The sequence below is a fragment of the Pezoporus occidentalis genome, unplaced genomic scaffold, assembly GCF_034315485.1.
Source record: "Pezoporus occidentalis ecotype Australia unplaced genomic scaffold, CSIRO_AGI_Poc_V1 ctg290, whole genome shotgun sequence".
Classification (NCBI taxonomy): Eukaryota; Metazoa; Chordata; class Aves; order Psittaciformes; family Psittacidae; genus Pezoporus; species Pezoporus occidentalis.
In genome coordinates, this window is record NW_026914830.1 from 325,139 (window position 1) to 347,640 (window position 22,502).

Here is a 22,502-nt window from a genome sequence, read left to right on the forward strand (position 1 = left end):
GGCATTGGCAGGTGAAGCCAGGTCTGACACATGGACTCCAGCTGTGCTGGGCAATGGCCTGCAGCCACAGCAGCAAACCTTTGCAGCTGCGTGAACAGATGTGGTCCAGATGCTGGTGTTGGAAGGGGAGGAACGGTGGAGGCATACGACCTGTTCCCCTTGGGCTTGGCCATGAGGGGACAGAACCCTTTGCCCAGTGCACTGATTGTCCCTGGGTACCTACCCAGGGAGACCACAGCCTGTGCTCCCTTCCCTCAGTGCAGAAGGGGTGGAGAAGCATGCAGGGGGGAAGAATAATGTGCTAGGGGGTTAAGGGAGCCCATCAGAGCCTTGCTCCATTCTCTTCTTTCCCCGAACTCCAGATCCCTTTCTAAGCCAGAGAAGCCTCAGGCTTCTCTCTTCCTTTCCTGGTAACAGTGACTTTATTTCCCCTCCTGGGCAAGAACACCACAGAGGAACCTCGAGCTTGTTGTGTGGTGTCTTCATGTGAAACAGCCCCTACAGGCTGCTTGGCTGGAAACAGGAGACTGCTCTTGCTGTGCTGACTCCAAGCAAACCCCATTTTTCCTGGCTCTGAGCTACAGAGAGCTCCCAGGAGCGTGCCTGGGGGTCACACATACCTGTGTCAACCAGAAAACCTGAGATTTCAATGCACCCATCACCAGGCTGGGCTCCATCACCCTTAGGTCCTGCCTGGAAGTTTATGTGACAGACAAACGTATGTCAATATACCTTCCAATTGTAAATCCAGACAAACATCTTGGAATACTTTCCTCATTTCCTTGCAAAATGGGTGTGGATTTCATGGAGATTTTCCATGCAAGTCCCAGTGCTCATATGCCAGTCCTGAACCGCAGGCTCAGTGATGCCTGCTCAGACTCTCCTCTGCCCATTGGCAGGGTACCAGCTTGTCACACCAAGAGCCAGACTGCACCATTGCCCTGAGTGCCCACCACAGAGGGATTCTGCTGTGAGCCTCCCAAAACAAACCTTTCAAGGGCATGAGCAGTGATAGCTCCAAAGAGGAGCTATGGGAGTTCTGCACATATCCTCTCTGAGATGCCAGGCAGGAAAATCAAAGAAACATAGTGATTCACAAGATTCTCATTGCTGGCTTGCAAGCCAGTCAGCTGCTTCGTCAAATACAGGCAATATCAGCTGGTGAGATTAAATCGCCTCTGCTTATCCCATGCAAAGCCCTGCATCCCTAAAAAGAACCCCCAAAAACCAATAAGAGCCAAAACCAGTTTGTTTTCCAGACCACATAAGCCAGGACTATCCAAGATCCTGGTGTTAGACCAGATGGGAACAGACTGCGAAGAAGATGTGTCAGAGACACAAACTGCTTGCACAGTTTGGGCTGGGCGTTAGGAAATCTTTCCTTGTGGGATTATATCCAGCTCTGGGATGGGATCCTTGGATTCGCACTTGCCTCGTACCAGTTTGTAGCCCCAAACCTGGATGTTAGTTGATCTGTTTGGATCCCAGGGCTGCTGGGCTGTGTGTGCATGGCTAGTTGAGCTCAGTGAGTGTGCTGGAGCAGGGCAAGGTAGTCTCAGCATCTCCAGCACCTTCAGTCCCTCAAGCAAGTGGCCAATTGTACGTACAAGGAAAACAAAATGAAGCAGCCCCAACACTTAAAACAATCCTGTATTTTTACTGGTTAGGCACAAACAAAAAGGACAGAGATGACTTCACAGCTGCCCTTTCCCCACCAACAGAACAAAATGGGGTTTATCCCGTATTTTATTGCTTGCCACTTTCCCTCTGAGTTTGCTGTGTTTCACAGCTGATGTAGATGAAGGGTGAGAGTGATGCTAGACTGGAGGTCAGGGCATCCATGGGGATGAAACAAGTTTCATTTGTGCTTAGTGGTCTCTGTAGCCCCTACAAGAGGTGCCGAAGAGCAACTGGGCTGTGATGGATGGGTCTGGCAGCATTCAAAGACCTTCACCTGTTTGGAAATGTGGGGTTTCTTTGTGGTTTGAACACTTCCAGGGAATCTGGCTCCTCGTCCCACACAGCGACAAAAGTTTGCTCCATACTTGGCATGAGATCCCACACACAACAGTGCTCCTTGTGTGACCGCTTCTTCCCCTTCCTGAAGACAAGATGCTGCTGCTGACACTTCCCTATGAAGAATAAAAGGGCCCAAAACCTGGATGGTTTGCATCCATCCAGCATCGTGTGATGCCCTTCACTTGCTCCTGCTGTGGGCACTCTCATCTTAAAGCTCAGCCCCTGTGGGTATCCGGAGCTGTATGCATGTGGTGGGAGGGCTCACATAGCCTCTAAAGCTGCATAACAGTTCCTGCAGGGGCTGGGGTTAGGTTCTTGGTGTTCTGTGTGACCTTTCTTCATTTATGCATCTTTGCTTCCTGAGGCCTTGCAGCAGGGGTACAGGGTTACCTCCAACACCCTCTTCTACAGGGGTGGCTCCGTTCAGCCCTGCTCCTTTCTGAATCCAGCATTTTCTGTGTTTGGTTTCAGTCTGGTGAAAACTGTGGGGTTCTTCCGAAGTCTTGGATAATCCTGTCTAAAACCCTCTGAGAAGGCTGAGTTTGGAAACAGCTCTTTTTCTAGTTCTAGCATTAGGCTGCTTGTTTCTGGCTGACTCCTTCAAGCTGTAGCATCTCCCACGGAAGCTTTATGAAGTGCATTTGCTCTGAGAGCATGCTGGGCTGTCTCACCTACATGACCCCTGCACAGCATCCCCCTGACTCCAGAAGGGTGTCTGCACCAGGCAGCAAAGCAGTGCCCATAGCAAACTGGGATTTGGATGCAGGTGTAGGGAAGAGGATCAGGATGGAGTCAGCGGTGATTTCAACAGGACTGAATTCAAGGCATGTGGCAAGAACTGCTGATTTCAATATAGCAATGCTGTGTAGATGTCTGGTTTGGGATGCAGCCAGTCTGCACCATCAATGGTTCCAGTTTGCCCAGTGCTACAAGTGGAATTACTCCACTTCGTGGGTGAAAACTGCCCTCATTCCCTCTTCTGCAATGCTTAGTGCTTCAAAGGAGTGTGAGATGGATTGGACTGTGGGAAGAAGGACCAAGCAGCGAGGGGGTGATGTCAGACAAGTGCTGGTATGTACTAGTGGTGTGATGGGTTGCAAGGTAGTACTGGGTGTGGGAAGGGTTGTGAGCTGTACAAAGGGGCCACATGGTGGGAACTGGGATGTGTGAAGGGCTGTAAGGTGGTGCTCAGGGGCTGGAGACAAGGCAGTGACTGCAGGCGGGTGAGACAGAGGCAAGCAGCACACAAAGGATGCACAGAGCATCAGCAGGGCTGTGGGGCGATGCATGATATCAGGACCAAGAGTCTGCCTGACACAAACAGCCCCAAAACACCCCTCCAAGACCACAGACCAAGGTGGTGAGAGACCCTGAGCTGACCTGGGACTGCAGAGAAAGGGGAGAGTACAGCCTTGCAGAAATACAAGGCTTGGCACAATGAGGCAGATGCCTCTTTTTAAGACATGACTGTGAATAACACTCTGCTGTTTCAGTGTCTGTGTCATGTGGGAGCTGAGATTGGTGGCATCATGCTGAAACTGGATTGAAAGGAGCTGGGATTTTCTGTGCTAGCTTCTCCTGCAACCTGGAGGCCTCCAGGACTGGTGCCTGTCTCTGGCTGTCACAGTGGCTATGATACGCTTACTCCTCTCTCTATCTCTTCCCAGCACTGCCAAAGGGAGGTACCTGGCTGCTCTTCTGGTGGTTGCTGATGCTGAGCTTCATTGCAGGGTCAGAGAAGGGGGCAATTGGTACCATCAGTCCCACATGGCACCCTCTCAACCGTGCCCTCACCCTGCCCAAACCTCCCAGGCTGAGGATGGAGCAGAGCCTCACAGCAGCAGCCCTCGGTGGTCCCACCAGGGCCACCTGCAGAGCGCTAGTCCCAGACGGTGACTTCAGCATGAGAAGAGCGGCTCGTTCCCAGATAGCGCATCCTCGACAGGTTCATCCATCATCTCCCGAGCTCTGCCAGCTTATTAACAGATGTTGTCCTGTCCCCAGAGGACGGGGAGGGAGGGAAGCAAATGGACTGAAGTACAGATGGCTGGCAGAGCCCTCCCCGTGCTCGCAGCTTCAGGCTGCCTTGGGCAGGCAATGCAGGGGGGAGTGAGCCTGTTAGGCTGGTAAAAACAGGCAAGATGTGCTGCACAGGGTGGAGGGATCAGTGGTATTGATAACTGAGGACCCACTTAGGTGACAGAGAGCTGGAGGTGTGCTCTGCCAAGCACAGGTTTGTGCTGGGTTTTGTAGGTTCTGCCTGTGACACTGGGACCAGCAGGGTGGATGTGCCAGTCTTGAGCTGGGCTGCAAGCGGAGGTCGCTGCTGTCCCGTGTGCACTGTGAAAGCACATCGTGAGATGAAACTGCGAGGACAGACAGAGCCTTGGCTGGGTTTTACAGGAAGGTGGCACTGGGGACAGAAGGAAGATGCTGGTAGCAGGACTTCTGGTGGTCCGCAAAGCGGCAGGGCCCTTAGGCACAGATTTAGGGTATAAATCGCATGAAATAATTAAAAATGAGAAATCTCCACCTTCTGCAGGGCTCCTGGGAGGGCAGGCGGGACGAGCTGGGTGCAGTGCAGACGGCAGGACAACCCTTCCGTAGTGGCTTCAGGTTTTGGTGGTTTCAGTGCGTGCTGCAACCGTAACTGTGGAGCACTGTGATTTTAGACATGGGGTGTTTGAATTTGTCTCACTGGCCACTTCTCTGCTGGTTTGCTTTTATCGGAGCTAAGCCAGGAGGTCCTGGTTTTCCACATGGCACTGGCCTGGCGTGAGAGAGCTCAATCCAGAGCAGGACATTCCTGTCACCCTGTAGGGATTTCATATCTTGTGCAGGTTCCAAGCTGGTGCCCTCTCCTGTGCTTATGAAGGGCTTAGCACGTGTGTCCTGCTCCCATCCAAAGCGAGCATTGAGGCACACATTGGTGCATGACCCCATCCAGAGCAGTGCCTGCCCCAGCCCCAGTTGCTCTCGAGGCCTCCCCATGTTCTCATGCTGTCCAGGCTCCCAACGGCTCTGCCCTGGTGCACGAATTCACCTGTAATTTGTCATTTAGGATCATTTTCCCCTTGAGTGAATCCAAAATAATTGTGAATCATTGCTACGGGTAATTAACAGGGTTTATTTTTACAGCATTGAATGCTAAGTGATTACAACTGCTTGGTACAGATCTGCTTTACAACTGCTTGTTACAAATCCGCTGTGCTTCATGTTCTCATCCTTCCCCCGTCTCTCCATACTTGATGTAGCACTGATTTCTCTGCCCTTAATTAACTATTTGGGAGGGGGGAATTGAATCAAGAGTCTCTGGTTGCTGGTTGCTGCATGGGTAGAGATGACAAGGGTTTGCAGGACCAAGGAGGATTCACACAGGTTGAAGGCAACGAATCCTGACATTTACACTGCCAAGCATGGGCAGTGGGGCTGTGTCATCACAGGCAAGGAGTCCCTGGCCCTGTCAGTGTGTGGCATCAGGAGAACCAGTCAGCACCAGAGCGTGGCAAATGTCTTGGGCTGTCCTTGGTGCAGTGGCTGGGGACCGCAAAGCTCCTCTCCAGGTCTGCCTGCCCTGTGTCCTCTGCTCTTCTGATGGATGCTCCTGGGGAGATGAAACGTGTCAGGAAGGCCGGGGAGCAAAGTCAGCCCTGAGCTGCATCGATTTCCCCCCTAAGTCACATCTGCCTTCCCTTGCATCCCCAGTTTGGGCATTTCTGTTCCTTGCCGTTAAGCCCTTTAGGAAACGGAGGAGCAGGAATTTAGGAGCAAACTCTGCAATGGCTGGGCTTCGCTTTTCCAGCCTGCTGTACCAAGACATGACACCAACCTGTGACACCAACATCTCTGGCACATGCAGCGTGTGTACATCCTGCTGCTGCTCTTGCTCCCCTATCTATAAGGTAGCATTCAGTGCCCAGTGCCACAGAAACTGATGACAGTAACGAGAGACCAGCAAGGCACCAGGGATGCATGTGGATGAAGCTCAGCCTTCAGCTGCTATAGCTCGAAGTAGCTCAGTTATAGAGTCTGCTGTATGACTGTGCAGCGTGTGATCTGTGAAATATGCTGATAGCACAGGGAGATCTGTGGCAGGGGAAGGAGTGTTGTTAATAAGAAAACAAATCAGCACCTAGAAGCAGAACAAACAGACAGCACGGAGGGGCCAAGACCACCAAGGATGCTGGATCACAAACAAAACCCTTCTACATGTTTGGAAGCAAAAATTGAGGCTGAATGCAGAGTTGGCGACGGGGGCTGAAGGTATTACCACCTCGGGAGGGAAAACTGAGATGAGTCAGAGCCAGGAATAGCGCTTGAGTCACTGGAACTGGTCCTAGAAATGCTTGATGAAAACAGGGACCCAGGCAGAGCCTGGTTTTTCTTTACTTGGAATGGAAATGTGCGGAAGAGGGCAGATCCTTCCACGCCTAGGCAGGCACTTGACGCGCCGCATGTCACTATGGAACTAATCGATTTTCCTAACGAGAGACGAGCTGTTTGTTTGTGTGACAAATGATTCACCCGGGGGGGCTGCTGTGAGAGCTGGGGTTGGGATGGAGCAGGCTGATGCCATCGCGGGTGTGGGATGAGCGTGTGCTCCTGCCTCGCAGCCCCAGCCCCAGCATGAGGCAGAGCCACCGGAGACGGGAGGTGTTGTCAGAAGAAACTCAGCCTGGCTCGCTTGGCTTTGCTGTCCCTCCACAGACCTCAGTGTGCGCTGAGAGCTTGCTGCAAGGTGAAACAAAAGAGGGCGTTTTCCCTTTGTTTTGTGCAAGGAAGACATTTGTCCAGAGGAGATGCGGCTGCCCCATCCCTGGCAGTGCTCAAGGCCAGGTTGGACACAGGGTCTTGGAGCAAGGGCTCGGTGTCCCTGCCTCTGGAATGGGATGAGCTGTAAGGTCCCTTCAACCCAAACCAGGCTGGGAGTCTATGAAGGAAACTTACTGCTCTGTGTAGCAGCGCACCAGGGTCAGAGGACAAGACCCACCATGTCCCAGGAGTGGAGCTTTCACTTCATGAAACCCTTGCCATGGATGCTGCTGGGCACACCCAGAACAAGCAGTGGGGCAGCTCCAGTTAAGGAACACTGCACCGCACAGATTATGGCTCGTATAATAGCGAGGTGATTTCCAGTGCTGCCTGGTTTGTTCTTTGCAGCGCTCCCTGTCCCGAGGCCAGGCAATGGCCCTGAGCTGCATCAGGGAGGGTTCTGGGCAGCAGGCAGGAGGGAAGCACCTCCAGCTTTACAGGCAGGTCAACCAAAGCAAAGACACCCAGGTCTGCCTGTGAAACAGTGGGGAACCGGTACCAGGATGGCAGTAGCACAGCCTGGGAGAGAGACAAGAGCAGTCTTCACAGGGCTGGTTTCCCATGCACTGGATGGGGGTGAGAGCCCGGTCCAGGTTCGTGCTGCTGGGATGTGCTGAGCTGGGGGATGCTCCTCGTGCAGGCGCATCCCCCTGACCCTTCCCTCCTCCGCAGCCTGCCAGCTGGGCTTCTACAAGTCATCCCCCGGGGACCAGCTCTGTGCCAAGTGCCCCTTGCACAGCCACTCGGAGAGCCGGGCCGCCCGCGTGTGCCGCTGCGACAGCAGCTTCTACCGGGCCCTGCAGGACCCCCCCTCGGCTGCCTGCACACGTGAGTACCCCAACATGAACCATCCATGGGCAGGCGCAGACCCTGCAGATGATGCCCCCCTGCCCCTGTGCGTGCCGCACAAGGCACTGTGGCAGCCGTTCAGCACTGGGTCTCCCCTTGACACGTGAGCTGAGCCCCCCTTTGCTACACTCCCTCAATGCCCTGTGTCTCATCCTCATCCTGCTGCTCTCCAGACACCCCTGCTCCTTTCCCAAGGGTCTCCCCTGTGATGGAGTAGGGTGAGACCATGGCTCCTCCAGCAAGCTGGCCCTGCTCACACACCAGCCACTTGCTGGCTGCTCTCCTTTGCACAAATGGTGAGGGCGATCAGACCCAAAGGACAGCACAATTGTTGCTGTGCTCTCCTGGACACTGGCACTAAGGTGTGTTGTATGGTTTCAGCTCAAGTCTCTGCAATGGGCTCCTTTAAGGGGTTCAGTACTGTTAAAAGGGAACAAGAATATCCCAGGAGCCCTCCTCCTCTCTGTAGCTGGTCCAGGGGGGAAGAAGGGTGGATGGCTACTAGCTGATGCCAGGGTGAAAGACATGTCAGTGACATCTGACTTGTGTTTCCCTAGGGAATACCCGCCCAAGGTTGTTAAACTCCCCAGGAAATACCAGTTTACCCTTCCCTTTAGATGAGCAGGTCCTGTTCTCCACTGTTCAGCCCATCCACACCTTGGCTCTTCCCCCAAAAGACTTTATGCATCCCCACTGCTTCCTGCTTCCCCCCAAACAAACAGCTCTTTCCTGCCGGGCATTTGGCATCATGATCCAGAGCATCTCACTTCCATGGCACTTTAACCTGAGACCTGTCTGTGGAGCATTCCCCACTCTGGGCAGCACTCCCCTGCAGCATCATTTGGTCCAAATGCCAGCACCTTTGCAACGTGCCCACGACAGCAGCATCACGCCCAAGGCGCATCCCTCCATTGGTCCCATGCTTTGCAGCCCCCACTCAGCCTGAACCTCCGCTTCTTCCCCAGGCCCCCCCTCTGCTCCCGTGAACCTGATCTCCAGCGTCAACGGCACCTCGGTGACACTGGAGTGGGGGCCCCCCCTGGACAAGGGGGGCCGCGCTGACATCGTGTACAACGTGGTCTGCAGGCGCTGCGCGGGCCATGCCGGGCAGTGCGAGGCGTGCGGCAGCGGGATCCGCTTCGTGCCCCAGCAGATGAGCCTGGTGAAGGGCGCGCTGACCGTGACCAACCTCCTGGCCCACACCAACTACTCCTTTTGGGTGGAGGCCGTCAACGGCGTCTCTGACCTCAGCCTGGAGTCCAGGAGAGCTGCAGTTGCCAACATCACGACAAACCAGGCAGGTAGGAGGAGCAGAGGCTTCGCCTCCACCTTTGTGGGTGATGCTGATGATGTTGCTCTGATGCTGCTCCCACCAGTATCAGCCAAGGGCTGGTTCGGTGATGGGCAAGGGACACCCTGGAGATGAGGGTCCTATCCTCTCTGCTGTAGGAGGTGGATTCAGGGAGCCAGGATGGGCTGGAGACAAGCTGCTGCCCAAGGCAGCAGTGGTTCTCTGCTTCACAGGATCCCTTTTCATCCTCCTTTCCCTCCGCTTCAGCCTGCGGCTGCTGGTAGAGGCTCCTTTTCTGCAGGAGACAGGGGGCACGGAGAACACTTGTTTGTTGACAGGAACATTAAGTGGAGCATGAATCTTTCAGGCTGTTCCTCCAGCCTTCTGTCCCTTCCCAAAGGGCCAAGCAGCAGTTCATGCTCTGCTCTTAGCTCACACCAGCGCCAGGCCCTGGCAGGTGACAGCGGCTGGGGAAAGTCTCTCTCATGCCTGTCTCATCTTTGCAAAGCCCTTGATTTGAATTGCTTTTTCCCCAGGAAATCATAGAATAGTTTGAGGTGGAAGGCACATTCCGAGGTCTTCAAAGAAGAGAGAGAGGCTCGTTGTAATAGAATGAGGGGTGTTGGTTTTAGACTGAAAAAGAGAGATTCAGGTTGGATGTGGGGAAGAAATTCTTTACAGTGAGGGTGGTAAAAAACGGGCACAGGATGCCCAGAGAGGTGATGATGCTCCATCCCTGCAGACATTTGAGGCCAGGGTGGATGTGTTTCTGGACAACCTGATCTAGATGTCCCTGTCGTTGCAGGGGGGTTGGAACTAGATGAGCTTTGAAGGTCCCTTCCCATCCAAACCATTCTATGGTTCTATGGTTCTATGATTTCAGCCTCTCTGCTGGGAAGTGGATGCTGAGCAGACACTGCAAAAGCAGCGGGGTTGGGAATTTGGTAGTGATTGAAGTTGAGGTTTGTGCCTGCTCCAGCTCCACACCACAGAGCATCCTGCCCACCTTGAGGGGGTGAGGGACCCAGCCATGCTGCATGGGGCGCCCTGCCCATGCTGGTGCTGAGCACCCTTGTCACCCAGCCCCTGAGCAGGACAGGAGCGGGTGCAGCAGTGATGCTCTGGGGCAGATTCCCATCATCCCACCCTGTCCCAGCTCCCTGGGGTCTTGTGTCCCAGCAGTGATTTCTGCTCTTCACAGGAGGCAGCCCAAAGGGCTACAGCTGCTGCCTTTCAGTCCCTGAGTACCCCACTGCAGACCCTGTGGCCTCTTTTGGTCTTTTGGTGGTCTTGGCAGCCCTGGGGTGACGTTGGACTTGATGATCTTAAAGGTCTTTTCCAATCTGCTTGATTCTGCAATTTATGATTCTATGGCTTTAATTAAAACAGAAATATGGCTTAAACCAGGAGTCCTGCATGGGGCTCCTGCAGTTGTGTCTGGCCACCCCCACCATGCCCAGCCAGTAGGCACCTAACACCCTGCCATCTGCATCCCCAGCCCCATCCCAGGTCATGGTGGTCCACCAGGAGAGCACAGGCCAGAACAGCGTCACCCTGCTGTGGCAAGAGCCAGACCAGCCCAACGGCATCATCCTGGAGTATGAGATCAAGTACTATGAGAAGGTAACGCAGAACTTGCTGCCACAAACCGGTTCCATCACGGTTCAGACAGGGGCTTGGTTTAAATCCTGATAACAATTGCTGCTGTCAGCCAGCCTTGCGCGAAGGACTGTCTTGGAAGGCTTTGTGGTTGCTGTGTTGATGCAGTAAGGTTTTGGGGGGTTGTTTTTCACCAGGACAAGGAAATGCAGAGCTACTCGACTCTGAAATCCAAGGGTACCTCTGCCACCATCTCTGGGCTCAAGCCTGCAACCCGCTACATCTTCCAGGTCCGGGCTCGCACGTCCGCGGGCTGCAGGAGGTTCAGTCAGACCGTGGAGGTGGAGACGGGGAAGCCAGGTGAGCGACTGCGCTTGTGGGGTGTGGGAAGTGTGGGGCAGGGAGCTTGGGGAACGGCGATGACCTTCTCCGTGGCCACTGCGCCTCTGCCGCATAGGGAGGAAGGCAGGAGGCACATCTGGGGTTGGAGCTTGCAGGGCTCGCTTGAGGTTGCCCTGCTGAGATGTGCTTATATATAAGAAAGAAGGACATAGCAATTAAGGCAAGGAAGACATGGTGAGGTCCTGAGGCTCCAGACCCCACTCTGTGCTGGTTTGCTGTATCACCATGGCTTCCCCACGTCTATGCTTGGTTTTCCCATGTGTAAATGGTCCCTGTACACTGGGACAGCCCCAAAGCTGGGGTTGCATGGATGATGAAGACTAGAACCCCGTTGGGTTAAGTAGGTTCCTGAGCCCAGTAGAGTCTTCACACTCTAGCTCACCTCCTTCCCACCCTGCTTCTTCCAGTTTCTCTCCGGTACGACACAATGACAATTGTCTGGATCTGCCTCACGCTCATCACTGGCCTTGTCGCATTGCTGGTGGTCTTAATCTGCAAGAAGAGGTAAGTGTTTCCTGGAGGTCAGTGTGGCTTGTCACCAAGCAGGGCTGGAGCTGTGGGGGATCTTGAGCACAGCTTTTCTCTTCTCAACTTGTCCAGAGCATCCATAGCTCAGGAGTTAATAAGCAACCAAGAGACTTCATTTAGGGGTCACCCTGCCTCCATGTTCCCTGAGGCAGAGCCAGTCTCCAGACCTTCCCCTCATTGGCAATCCTGGGATAAAGATCTTTTCCAACCTGGTTGATTCTATGATTCCATGTCAGCAGACTGAGTAGCAGTAGTGACAGCAATAACCACAGCAATAGCAGAACCAGCACCACTGCCAGTACGAGGGCTGACTGGATGGGCTTAGGGTAGATCCTCCCAGGCTGCCTACAGCCCTGGCCCACACTGCCTTCCACCCTGCCTTTGGGCTGCTGGTGGGAGCAAGGGACAAGAGCACCTCTTCTGACCTGTGTGTCCCCATGGCAGGCACTGCGGGTACAGCAAGGCTTTCCAGGACTCCGATGAGGAGAAGATGCATTATCAGAATGGGCAAGGTAGGACCCTCCCCGCTGCTGCCTCTGGGGTGTGAAGGACCCTGTGGATGGGCAGGGGTCTGGACCATACCCCCTGGAACTGCTGTGGTTCCCAGGGGGAAGGGTTTTGACCACTGACTGCTTCTGGGCATGTGTCTAAGAGAGCTAAACAGGGGCTCTGATCCCAGGGACACCCTGGTGATGGGGTTTGAGGGGTTGCACAGCGTGAGATGGGACTGTGGTGGCTCATCCCAAATAGCAGCAGGCCAGAAGAGTGGTGGCTTGATGGAGGGGGACAATCACATTGAGGAGACCTGGGCAGCTGGGTTCTGCACTGCTCTGAGGACACTGCTGTGCCAAAGAGTGCCTTAAGTTCCCTTGTGGCTGCAACCTCTGTGGCTCCTCAGCATGTCAACCCTTGCACATCCCCTACCCAGCTTCTGGGTGCCCCCACTTCTTAGCAGAGCTGCCTGAAAGAGCTTATCTCCTTTCTCCCCTTTGAAACCTGGCAGTGAAGTTCCCCGAGTCCAAGTTCTATGTGGACCCTCACATGTATGAGGACCCCTGCCAAGCTGTGCATGAGCTCACCCGTGAAATTGAGGCCTCCCGGATCAAGATCGAGAAGGTCATTGGGTCTGGTGAGTCCCTGGGCCAGGCTGCCTCTTAGCATCACATCTGATGAGGGAAATTCAGCCTGAGGTTGCGCTGGGACCACAGCAGCTGCACAGCACCAGCACGATGCTCACCCAGGGCTTCATCTGCTCCATATCCTGTTAGAGACCAAAATCAGGGGGAGAGTGGGAGCTTTTCTGATGCATGAAATAAGCTCCTTGGAGGCAGCCCAGTGCAGGAGGCTGCTGGTGTGGCACCGACAGCTCAGGCTGACACAGCAGATGGCTCAGCCTGTCTTGTGTGGGTGCTTCAACGTGGCCACCCTGCTTTGAAACCTCGGAGCAAGCATCTACAGTGACAAAATGCAAATGAAATCGTAGCAAAATGGCACGTTTTCAACACAGAAAGGGGTTTTGTTTTGCAGGGAAGCACAGGGCAGCGATGGCAATGGAGCTTCAGCAGCAGCTTACCCCAAAACAGCATTGGGAAGCCTGGCTGAAAGACATCCTGCTGCTCTAAGAGATATCCAAATTTGTTCATGAAAAGCAGTAAAGCAAGTGCCACTGTAATCACTATTACTGGCCCATCACTTTCAGCGTAAGGCATCAGAGGGAGGTGGTATCTGAGATTCCTGCCTGGTTGCCAGAGGTGGCACTGGTTGCTGGAGATGGGAAATCCTCCCTGTGCTCAGAGGCAGCGATGCACAAAGAGCCCGGGAGTCCCGAGGGGATTGATCACAGCAGACAGGGTGATCCATGGTGCTGGTGGGTCACTGCAACACGCTCAGGAGCTTCCCATGCCCTTCCCTTGCCTTGCAGGGGAGTCTGGAGAGGTGTGCTATGGCCGCCTGAAGCTGCCAGGGAAGAGGGAGATTCCTGTGGCCATCAAGGCGCTGAAAGCTGGCTACACGGAGAAGCAGAGACGGGACTTCCTGAGCGAGGCCAGCATCATGGCACAGTTTGACCACCCCAACGTCATCCACCTGGAGGGGGTGGTGACCAGGAGTATGTTGCTGGTGGGGACGGGATGCTGGTGGGCAGAACTGGGATGGATCTCCCTCTGGGCACCCTGGGAGATGGGGGTCAGGGCTCACTTTGGGTGTATTCATTCCTCTGGCTGCCCCAGATGCCCACTTCTCAGATATCCATTTACCGGGGTCCCTTCCATCGCACCCCCTTGCCTTCTCTTTCAGGACAGACTTCCTATGTGGCAGTTCTTCACCTTGCTCTGCAGCGGCCCCAGGTCAGGGTTATTGGTTTAGGAGATGTTCTGCCCATTAGTGTTTACTTTAAAGGCTGCCTCTGTTGCATCATAATTTGAAGTCTTCCTTCAAAAAGCACATTCTGATGCAAAGCGTTATGCTAATGGCATGTAGATTTCAGCAGGATAAGGAAGCTGACCTAGACACATCAATAGCACCAGGAGGGAGGGGTAAGTGTCTGGGTTACAGCCACATCCCCAGTGCTGTGCCAGTTCTGTGTGGTGCAGGGGTGAGACCGCTCTGCGGGATGCAGGAGGATGGATTCACGTCTCTTCCAGTAAAAGCCTGGCACTGGGCTTCCCAGAGGAAGGTGACTTCTCTGCTAACTTGACCTCCCTTGTCTTCTGCAGGCAAATTGGTAATGATTGTTACAGAGTACATGGAGAATGGCTCGCTAGACACCTTCCTCAGGGTAAGGAGCTCTTCTGTATTTTCATTCATTGCACATCCCCCTGGGCTGAGTGACTGGAGGAAGCTGGCTCCTGCTCCTCAGCCTCATGGCCACTGCAACCCCTGCAAGAGAGGGGTGTGCTCTGGGCTCTCACCTCTACAACAGACATCAGCACCAGGGCATTGTGCCCAGCTCCATGGGGAAAGGCAGGGACACCAGCCTGAGCTGCATGTCAGAGGTGCTGGGAGGGCAGGAAGCAGGCCCTGGGACATGACAGAGGCACTGGGGCTAGAAGAGGTACTAAGTCAAATACAAGAGGTCCTAGGGGGTTAGTGTAATGAAAGCAGCATCAATAGGATGCTGGCAGAACCCACGGATTAACTCTGGGATATTTCCTTTCCAGAAACACGATGGGCAGTTCACCATCATCCAGCTGGTGGGCATGCTGCGTGGCATCGGAGCGGGCATGAGGTACCTGTCTGACCTGGGCTACGTGCACCGGGACCTGGCTGCCCGCAACATCCTGGTGAACAGCAACCTGGTCTGCAAAGTGTCTGACTTTGGGCTCTCTCGCATCCTGGAGGATGACCCCGATGCTGCCTACACCACCACGGTGCGTGGCTCCTAGAGCTGCAATGTCTTACTGAGCCTTACCAGTGGTCATCGCCCAGGCCACTGACAGATGGAGAAGTCGGATGCTCTCAAGTGAAGATAGGCAGGGTAGGACTGGAGGCAGTCACCTCACTGCCGGTATCTGGACCAAGAACATGAACCCAAAGAGCTTTTGAGTATTTTCCTTCATACAGGGACATCCCAGAACTGAGGTGTGCAGTGAACAGAGCAGGGAGATGATCAAACCTTTCCAAATGAACAGCTCCTGTGGGTGCACATGGCTCATTGCACAGGGATAGTCCCATGTCCCTGCTGGAGTCTTTCCATCCACTGTAGCTCCATCCACTTCCTCAGTTGTTCCAGAGCCATGGGTCAGTGGGTGTTATGGTAGACTCAGCAGCAGCGTGGCCACACAATAGTTTTTCCATGTGACTCTGCCTTATTCAGGGGTGTGGAAAGGGTGGGAATTGGCTTTGCAGCCCAGGTAATTTTGGTTTGATGAAGACACTTCTGTCTGTGAAGCCATTTTAAGACTTTTCTGGCCAACCTGACAGCTCTGGAGTTTAATGTGCTGCTCCACTGGAGGTCACCAGAGGTGAAATAAAGTATATTGAGGGAATGTGCTCTTTTAGTTCTTCTCTGGCCATGAAAAGAGGAATTAGTGTGCTCCCCAGGCACACCTCTGGCTGGGAAAATGTGGATAGACAGCTCCTGATGGAGGCCAGGTTGGAGCTGCAGCTGAGGAGTCTGAGCATCCTTTTTCAGAAGGACGAAGACTAAAGAAGCAGAAAGAGCTTCAAGTTGCTTTGGGTTAGCTGATGGCAATGCCCAAAGCAGTTGCAGCTCTGAGGGATGAGTGCACAGTGGCCTATCCCGGAAACCATGGCCTTCATGCTTTTCACTTGGCTTCAGCCAAGAGAAGAATTGAGCCGGAATGTGTCCTCTGTGTGTCTTTGTATTTAGCTGCTCCCTTTGGTATCTCAGAAGCAGATACTTTTTGTGACACTGCAGATCCTTTAATTCTGGGGAAAGCTCCTGCTGCTTGGTTCAAGTACAGCATCCTCTGCATCTTGGTGTTGGGACTCCCAGAGGAAGGGTCAGAAGAGGCACAAGATCAGCTAGGGCTCCCCGGTGTCAGAGCAGCCCCCGCGCTCTGTGGCATGCAGACACACACAGCCTGGCCTCCCCCCCATTAAGCCGGTCTTTGACCTTTTCCTCCACTGTTCCTCCCATTTTCAGGGGGGGAAGATCCCCATTCGCTGGACGGCTCCGGAGGCCATCGCATTCCGCAAGTTCTCCTCGGCCAGCGACGTGTGGAGCTACGGCATCGTCATGTGGGAGGTGCTGGCCTACGGCGAGCGCCCGTACTGGAACATGACCAACCGGGATGTGAGTGCACGGGGGGCATGGGGCAGCACGGTGCAGCCCTTGCGTCTCCCCCGGCTCCCTCCCAGGGAGGGATGGGGAAAAGGGACCCAAAGAGCAGCCCTTGCCTCTCCCCACCTCCCCATGGGGCTGCGCACACTGTGCTTATCCCCTCAGTGGGGACATCAGTGTGATGCCCGTCACTGCACTGCACTGATTTCCCTTTGCAGCACCACAGCTCCTAGCTGTGCTTGGTTGTGTGCACTGTGGGTCTCCCCATCCCCATCTGTTGCTCTGTACAAGACTTAGTGCTGCTTGGAGAGCTTCAGCACATGTGCCGCCTTTCCCATTGCCTGGAAGGGGTCAGAGCTTCCCTAGGAGCACTGCAGCCCCCCTGAATTAGTCTGATTGTTCCATTCTGCACCCATTTCTACTGCCCATGTGAGGCTGCTGAGAGCACCAGGCTTGCATCACCTGGCTTTGGGCTTGTCAGAATTATGTGGAGCTGCTCGTACCTCAAGTGGCATAAAAACTATAGGCAAACGTAGGTTGTGTTCCTGATTATAACCTGGGAGAAACAGCTCCAAAAGGAGGTGATAAAATGAGTATTTTGACTACAGAACCACAGAACTTCCTTTTTACTTTCACCTACAGGGACTATAAACCTATTTGCCTTCTCCCTGCTGTGGGAGTCCTGAGAATACCCTCTCCCAAGTGGTTTTAGTGTTTTAGAAAGTGGCCTTGGTGACAACAAGGAATGGATGCAGTGCTTGAATCCCTTCAAAGTGGCCTTGGTGACAACAAGGAATGGATGCAGTGCTTGCATCCGTTCAAAGTGGCCTTGGTGACAACAAGGAATGGATGCAGTGCTTGCATCCCTTCAAAGTGGCCTTGGTGACAACAAGGAATGGATGCAGTGCTTGCATCCCTTCAAAGTGGCCTTGGTGACAACAAGGAATGGGTGCAGTGCTTGCATCCCTTCAAAGTGGCCTTGGTGACAACAAGGAATGGATGCAGTGCTTGAATCCCTTCAAAGTGGCCTTGGTGACAACAAGGAATGGATGCAGTGCTTGCATCCCTTCAAAGTGGCCTTGGTGACAACAAGGAATGGATGCAGTGCTTGCACCCTTCAAGCAGGGTTTCCTCTGAGCGGCAGCAAGCCCAGAATGACTGAATGTGAGTGAGGGTCTCATGGCTTGTCTGCTGGAGGGAAGCTGCAATATTTTAGGCCTATTGGACCCCATAATAAATCCGCTCTCATAGCAGTGATTTCTGTATGTGTTTGGTATCCAGCCTGCTCCCAGCTCTCCAGAGGCTTCTCGTGGCCTGCTGGAAATCCTTTTGTTTAGCACGAATCTTGTGTACACCTCACCCCTGCTTCCCCATCTGATGGTACCAGCAGCTCACACGCCAGGGATCACCCTTGTGTGCCATTATCCAGGCTGCTGGGACTCCCTTAGGGTCCAGCTCCTAACTCCTGCCTTCCTCCCAGGTCATTAACTCGGTGGAGGAAGGCTACCGCCTGCCTGCCCCCATGGGCTGCCCCACGACCCTGCACCAGCTTATGCTGGATTGCTGGCAGAAGGACCGCAGCGAGAGGCCACGCTTCTCCCAGATCGTTGGCATCCTGGACAAGCTGATCCGCAACCCGGACAACTTGAAGTGCACGGCCACCGTGAACCGGTAAGGGCTGCGTGATGGGCTGGTGCTGGGCAGAGCATGTGGGTTGCAGTGAATGAGGGGTGTTTCTGTCCAGCTCTAGCAGCAATGTGTTCCCTTGTGACCACGGTCATGCACAGGGCTCATGGGCACGGATTAGGGTGGGCGCATCACTGCCTTGCTCCGTGGTCTGGGGTAGCGGTGCCCGTAGAGCAGTGATTCCTGCCCTCAGCTTACCTCAGGCTCTTCAAGCTGGACCTCACAGCCTGGCCAGCGAGGACCAGCACCTCCCGGTCTAACCTGTTTTTCTCCTGCTCCCAGGTTCACCCAAACACCCTTTGACAGGGGCCTCCTGGACCTGGCCACCTGCCTGACTGTGGAGGACTGGCTGGACTCCATCCGACTGGGGCACTACCGGGACAACTTTGCCATGGCAGGGTACTCCTCCCTGGGCATGGTGATGCGCATGAACATCGAGTGAGTACCGGAGAACAAACAGCACTGGTTGGGTTGCCCTGCACCTTCCCACTGCCCTCAAACAGTGACCGTCCTGCCTTGGTTTGCTCCATCTAGTCGGTCGTTGATGCCAGAGATATAACCCTAAGGAAAAGGTGTTGGGATCTGGGATGATGTCCAAGGCAGTGCCGACCTTTTGGAGAAGGTCTGGGAGTTGTTCTTGAAAGGGTGCGAACACCAGGTCACCTCTGTGATTTCTCTCCAATGTCATCATAGATTCATTGGTAATTTGGATTGTAAAGTGCCTCATGAGGTCGTACAATCCAGATTATATGATAGATACCAGATTGCTGTCTCCTTGCTCTTCTCACCTTTGTTTCCCTGGCAAAAGGTTTGTCTGGACCAGAGCATGGCTGTGCCATACTGCACAGCTTCTCTGGGATCACTGCAAACAAACAGAGCTGGGGGCACCTCAGAGCTTCTTCAGACCCCAGAGCACTGGACTGGCTCCTTGCTCAGCGCAGCTGGGCAGGGAGGTACCATATAGCACCTTGGTGTGAGTGCAGGGTGACAGCCAAGTGACCAAGGCTGGGTTTAGTGAGGAGAGCTGGGGAAGATGTGTCTGACCCATCCTCCTCTTGCTGTAAGGAGCTGCCACCTGTACAGGGGTCTCCAAGTTTGCTCGTGCTCCAAGCAGTACTGGAAAAGGTAGTGACTATACTTGCTCCTATCCTGGGCTTACGTTCCCTATCCCTTGGTATTAGCATTAGTGCCAGGGCTGACAACAGCCTCTCCTGCCTCTGAGAAGACTTTTTCACTCTCAAAAGGCATGGAGCTGCCAGACGGTTCCTGTGACTCGGGAAGGATGTGACACTGCACACCTCGGTCGAGGTGCAGCAGGTTGAGAAGGAGCCAGTGAAAGGGAAGATGGAGAGGCACAGACAGAGGGTTGTCATGCATTGATTGGGGGCTGTACTTGGGGCCTTTGCTGTGGGATTGAGCTGATACTGATCCTTGTTTCTCATGCACATCAGGGAAGCTCTCCAGTGGGGAAGGCTCATCATCCATCTGTCTTTCTGACTGGGTTATCTGAGGGCATCGCACTAAAACTGAATCCAATTTCAGACCATTGATCTTGTCACCTGCTAGCTTGTCAGGAGTGATCCCTCTCCTGCTCCCCCTGGAGCTGTCACAGCACTCCTGTCAGGAGGATACGGCCAAGGGAATGGCAGCCTTTGTGTCCCTGGGAGGATGCTCATGGACCCTCAGCAGTAGCAGACTTGTGCTAACGGGCAAGTGGAGAGGAGCCAGACGCGAGGTCCTGGGCTGGTCCATGGGGTGCATGCATGGGGAGGAGCAGTGCCTCCGTCCAGGTCCAGCCCTTGGGGTGTCTGACAGTGTCTTTGTTCTCCAGGGACATTCGGAGTCTGGGCATCACCATGATGGGCCACCAGAAGAAGATCTTGAGCAGCATCCAGGCCATGAGATCCCAGCTGCTGAACACAAACGGCCCCAGGAGGCATCTCTGATCACCAGATTTGCAGACCTGCAATGGGCATTCCTTAACACTTACCCTGGCAAAGGGGCAGCAGGGTGGTGAGCAGGAAAAGGGGCACCAGAACAGGACCTGGAACCCCACCAGCATCTCTTCGATTTCAGCATCAGTGGAAATGTGCTTTCCAGATACCTCGATGGTCCTGCTGCCTCCTTCCCCCATCTGAAGGGGGGAGCAGACTTCCAAGCAGGCAAGGGACATGCCATGCCTCTCCCCATCTTCTGCTGTGTCTCTCTGGCACTGGGGGTTCCCACACAACTATGCAGGACAGGGGGTAACCCTTTCAACACAGCAGAACGGCCCCAGCAGATGGAGGGGTATCAGACACAACAGCAATACCAGGAGCAGTGGGACTACGTTTGTCATGGCACCCAGCTCCTTTGGACCTGACAAGTGGGGAATTTCTTGGCTCTCTGAATTGAGGGGGGCTCCACGGGCTGCCACCCAGCAGAGACAGCCCTGCTCCCACTACCTCCCAGTTCCAGCGCACTCCAGCCTGGACCTCCTGAACTGCACCAGCCTGCAGGTGCCTTCATGGTCCACCTCTACCGAGCCCAGGAGGACGGGGAACCTGGTGGCAGCACCAGGAAAAGCAGAGGAAACTTCCCCAGCGTGGGCCAGGGTCTGCTATCTGGAGCTTCAAGAAGCTCCAGGATGCTGCGGGAGGCTCTCCACCTCCTGCCTGCCATGTCAGCTGCAAAGGAGGGTTCTGAGCAACGCTTCCAGATGCAACCCCATGAGGCTGAGGACAGCAGGTCTGGGAAAAGAGGGTCTTCAGCACGACCCAGCTGGTGAGCCTGGTGGCTGGGAGCTTGGACTTCCCTCCCCAGCTCTCCTCTCTTCCACAGGAGCATCTCTTCTGGCCGAGCAGTGGCCTCCAAAGAGCTGGTCTAAGAGGCTGAGCCGGCTGCAGATGCAGATGGGGGGCAGGCTGTGGGCTGAGAAGGTTTCTCTTGGGTGTAAATACAATTTTCTAAGGGTTTGGGAACTGTTTTACTGAAACACGATGTTAAGTACACAAGAATGGTCTCAAAGCACAGAAGCCTCGGTCCCGGGGCTGAACTCACTGCAAAAAATACCTACTGGGAGCACGGCTGGGGAGGGGGGGAGTGCTGGAGGGGACTGACAGTGACTGCCAGGGGCCAGCCTGGCCCACAGCATCGTGTCCTTAGCTCTGGCACAGTGAATCCAGCACCACTCGAATGCAGGTACTGGTAGGACGTGGCCTGAGGTCTGCTCCTCCCGGTGCTGTTTGGGCACAACGGGGTTTGGGGGGGAGGGTTAAAGCCATTTCTCAGCTGCAATAATCCTGGCTAAACTGGCCTTTCTGGGGCTCATTTAGCTTTCCATCCAGGGTGGTTACGTCCTGATGGATTCTCTGACTGTGGCGGGCACTTTACTTCTTCCTATGGAAGCTTTTTGTAATGGGGGACAGATGCAATGTGTTGTTTAATTTGTATTGCACCCTGTGTCCTGCACTCAGACCTTCACACCCACCCTGCAGTCAGCATCATGACAGAGGGTAGTCCATGTCCTGCGGCACAAGATGCTAGGTACTGGCCATGTCCTCTCTGCCCAACATCTGGGACTCCCTGGAGGGTGAGTCCACCATGGGCGAACAGGGGAGAGCAGAGGGGAGGCCAGTGCCACAGGCCTGTAAATTTGGGGTTTGCTGGGCAACCCCAGTGACGTGGCTGCAGGATCTGAGGTTGGGAGCTGCCGGATGCCCCTTTCCAAGGTAGTCCATGAGTCAGATCCTGCAGCCTGGGGTCGTTGGGCTGCTCTGGGCTGCAGGGATGGTGGGGCAGGGTTTGCCTTTTGTGTTCAGAGTGTGCACCTCCTCCTGAACAATAAAATTCCTTCTTCCCATTGGCCATCCCCTTGCCTGTTATTGTCGCTGTGCTGCACAGAGCTGCTCCATCACTTGCAGGGACCTCTGAAGGTCACCTCATCCCACTGGTCCATGTGCATGTTCAGTGCTCAAAGCTGTGCAAGTCCTGCTCAGACCCTCACCCCTCACACAGACAGGGACAGCCACCGTGTCACACCTTGCTCACAGCACACTGCTGGCACTGGGCACAACGGGGCACCCTGGGAATGCTGGGACAGGTCAGTGCTCACCAAGGACCCACATTTGAGTTGTGAATAAAGCCAGTATCAACATTGTGCAAGGTGTACAAAGTTTTCTTACATTTCTCAGACCCAGAGCAAATACTTGATCCATGGATGATGCTGGCGCCTGATTCCTCCCCTCAGGTGTGGGAAGGGATAGGTACACTCAGCTATTACAGCATCACTTTGGTGGTGAGGACCATGCCAGCATCACTTTGATGGTGATGACCATGCCCAGGGAATCACCCCACTCACAACCCTCAGGAATGCAAGGCACTGTTGTGTCATTTTTAACACGTCATTTCTTCCCCTTCTGGAAGCAACTGCCATGGAATTGCATGCCTGGCAAGGCCCAGTCACTGGGGGCTCCTCTCCAGGACACAGAGCTACATGTTCCCAAAGCACTGCCAGCAGTGGGTATCCGGTCCAGCCAGGCTGGGGACAAGGCTGGCACAAGGGGATCTGATGGCTGAAAGGGGAAGCAGCTC

At 54.4% G+C, this 22,502-nt stretch overlaps 1 protein-coding gene across 1 annotated transcript in view; it reads left to right on the plus strand.

Moving 5' to 3' along the window:
- The window catches only part of EPHA8 (EPH receptor A8), a 45,597-nt gene extending 23,819 nt beyond the window's left edge, over positions 1-21,778 (plus strand). Inside the window, exons 4-17 of the mRNA XM_062626333.1 lie at positions 7,504-7,659; positions 8,646-8,981; positions 10,470-10,594; positions 10,768-10,930; positions 11,380-11,476; positions 11,945-12,012; positions 12,504-12,629; positions 13,422-13,607; positions 14,215-14,276; positions 14,659-14,868; positions 16,107-16,256; positions 17,725-17,915; positions 18,213-18,368; positions 19,762-21,778. Coding sequence (XP_062482317.1) covers positions 7,504-7,659; positions 8,646-8,981; positions 10,470-10,594; positions 10,768-10,930; positions 11,380-11,476; positions 11,945-12,012; positions 12,504-12,629; positions 13,422-13,607; positions 14,215-14,276; positions 14,659-14,868; positions 16,107-16,256; positions 17,725-17,915; positions 18,213-18,368; positions 19,762-19,876 — 2,141 coding nt within the window. The 3' untranslated portion in view covers positions 19,877-21,778. The remainder of the gene's footprint in view (positions 1-7,503; positions 7,660-8,645; positions 8,982-10,469; positions 10,595-10,767; positions 10,931-11,379; positions 11,477-11,944; positions 12,013-12,503; positions 12,630-13,421; positions 13,608-14,214; positions 14,277-14,658; positions 14,869-16,106; positions 16,257-17,724; positions 17,916-18,212; positions 18,369-19,761) is intronic.
- Positions 21,779-22,502: the final 724 nt, after the last annotated feature.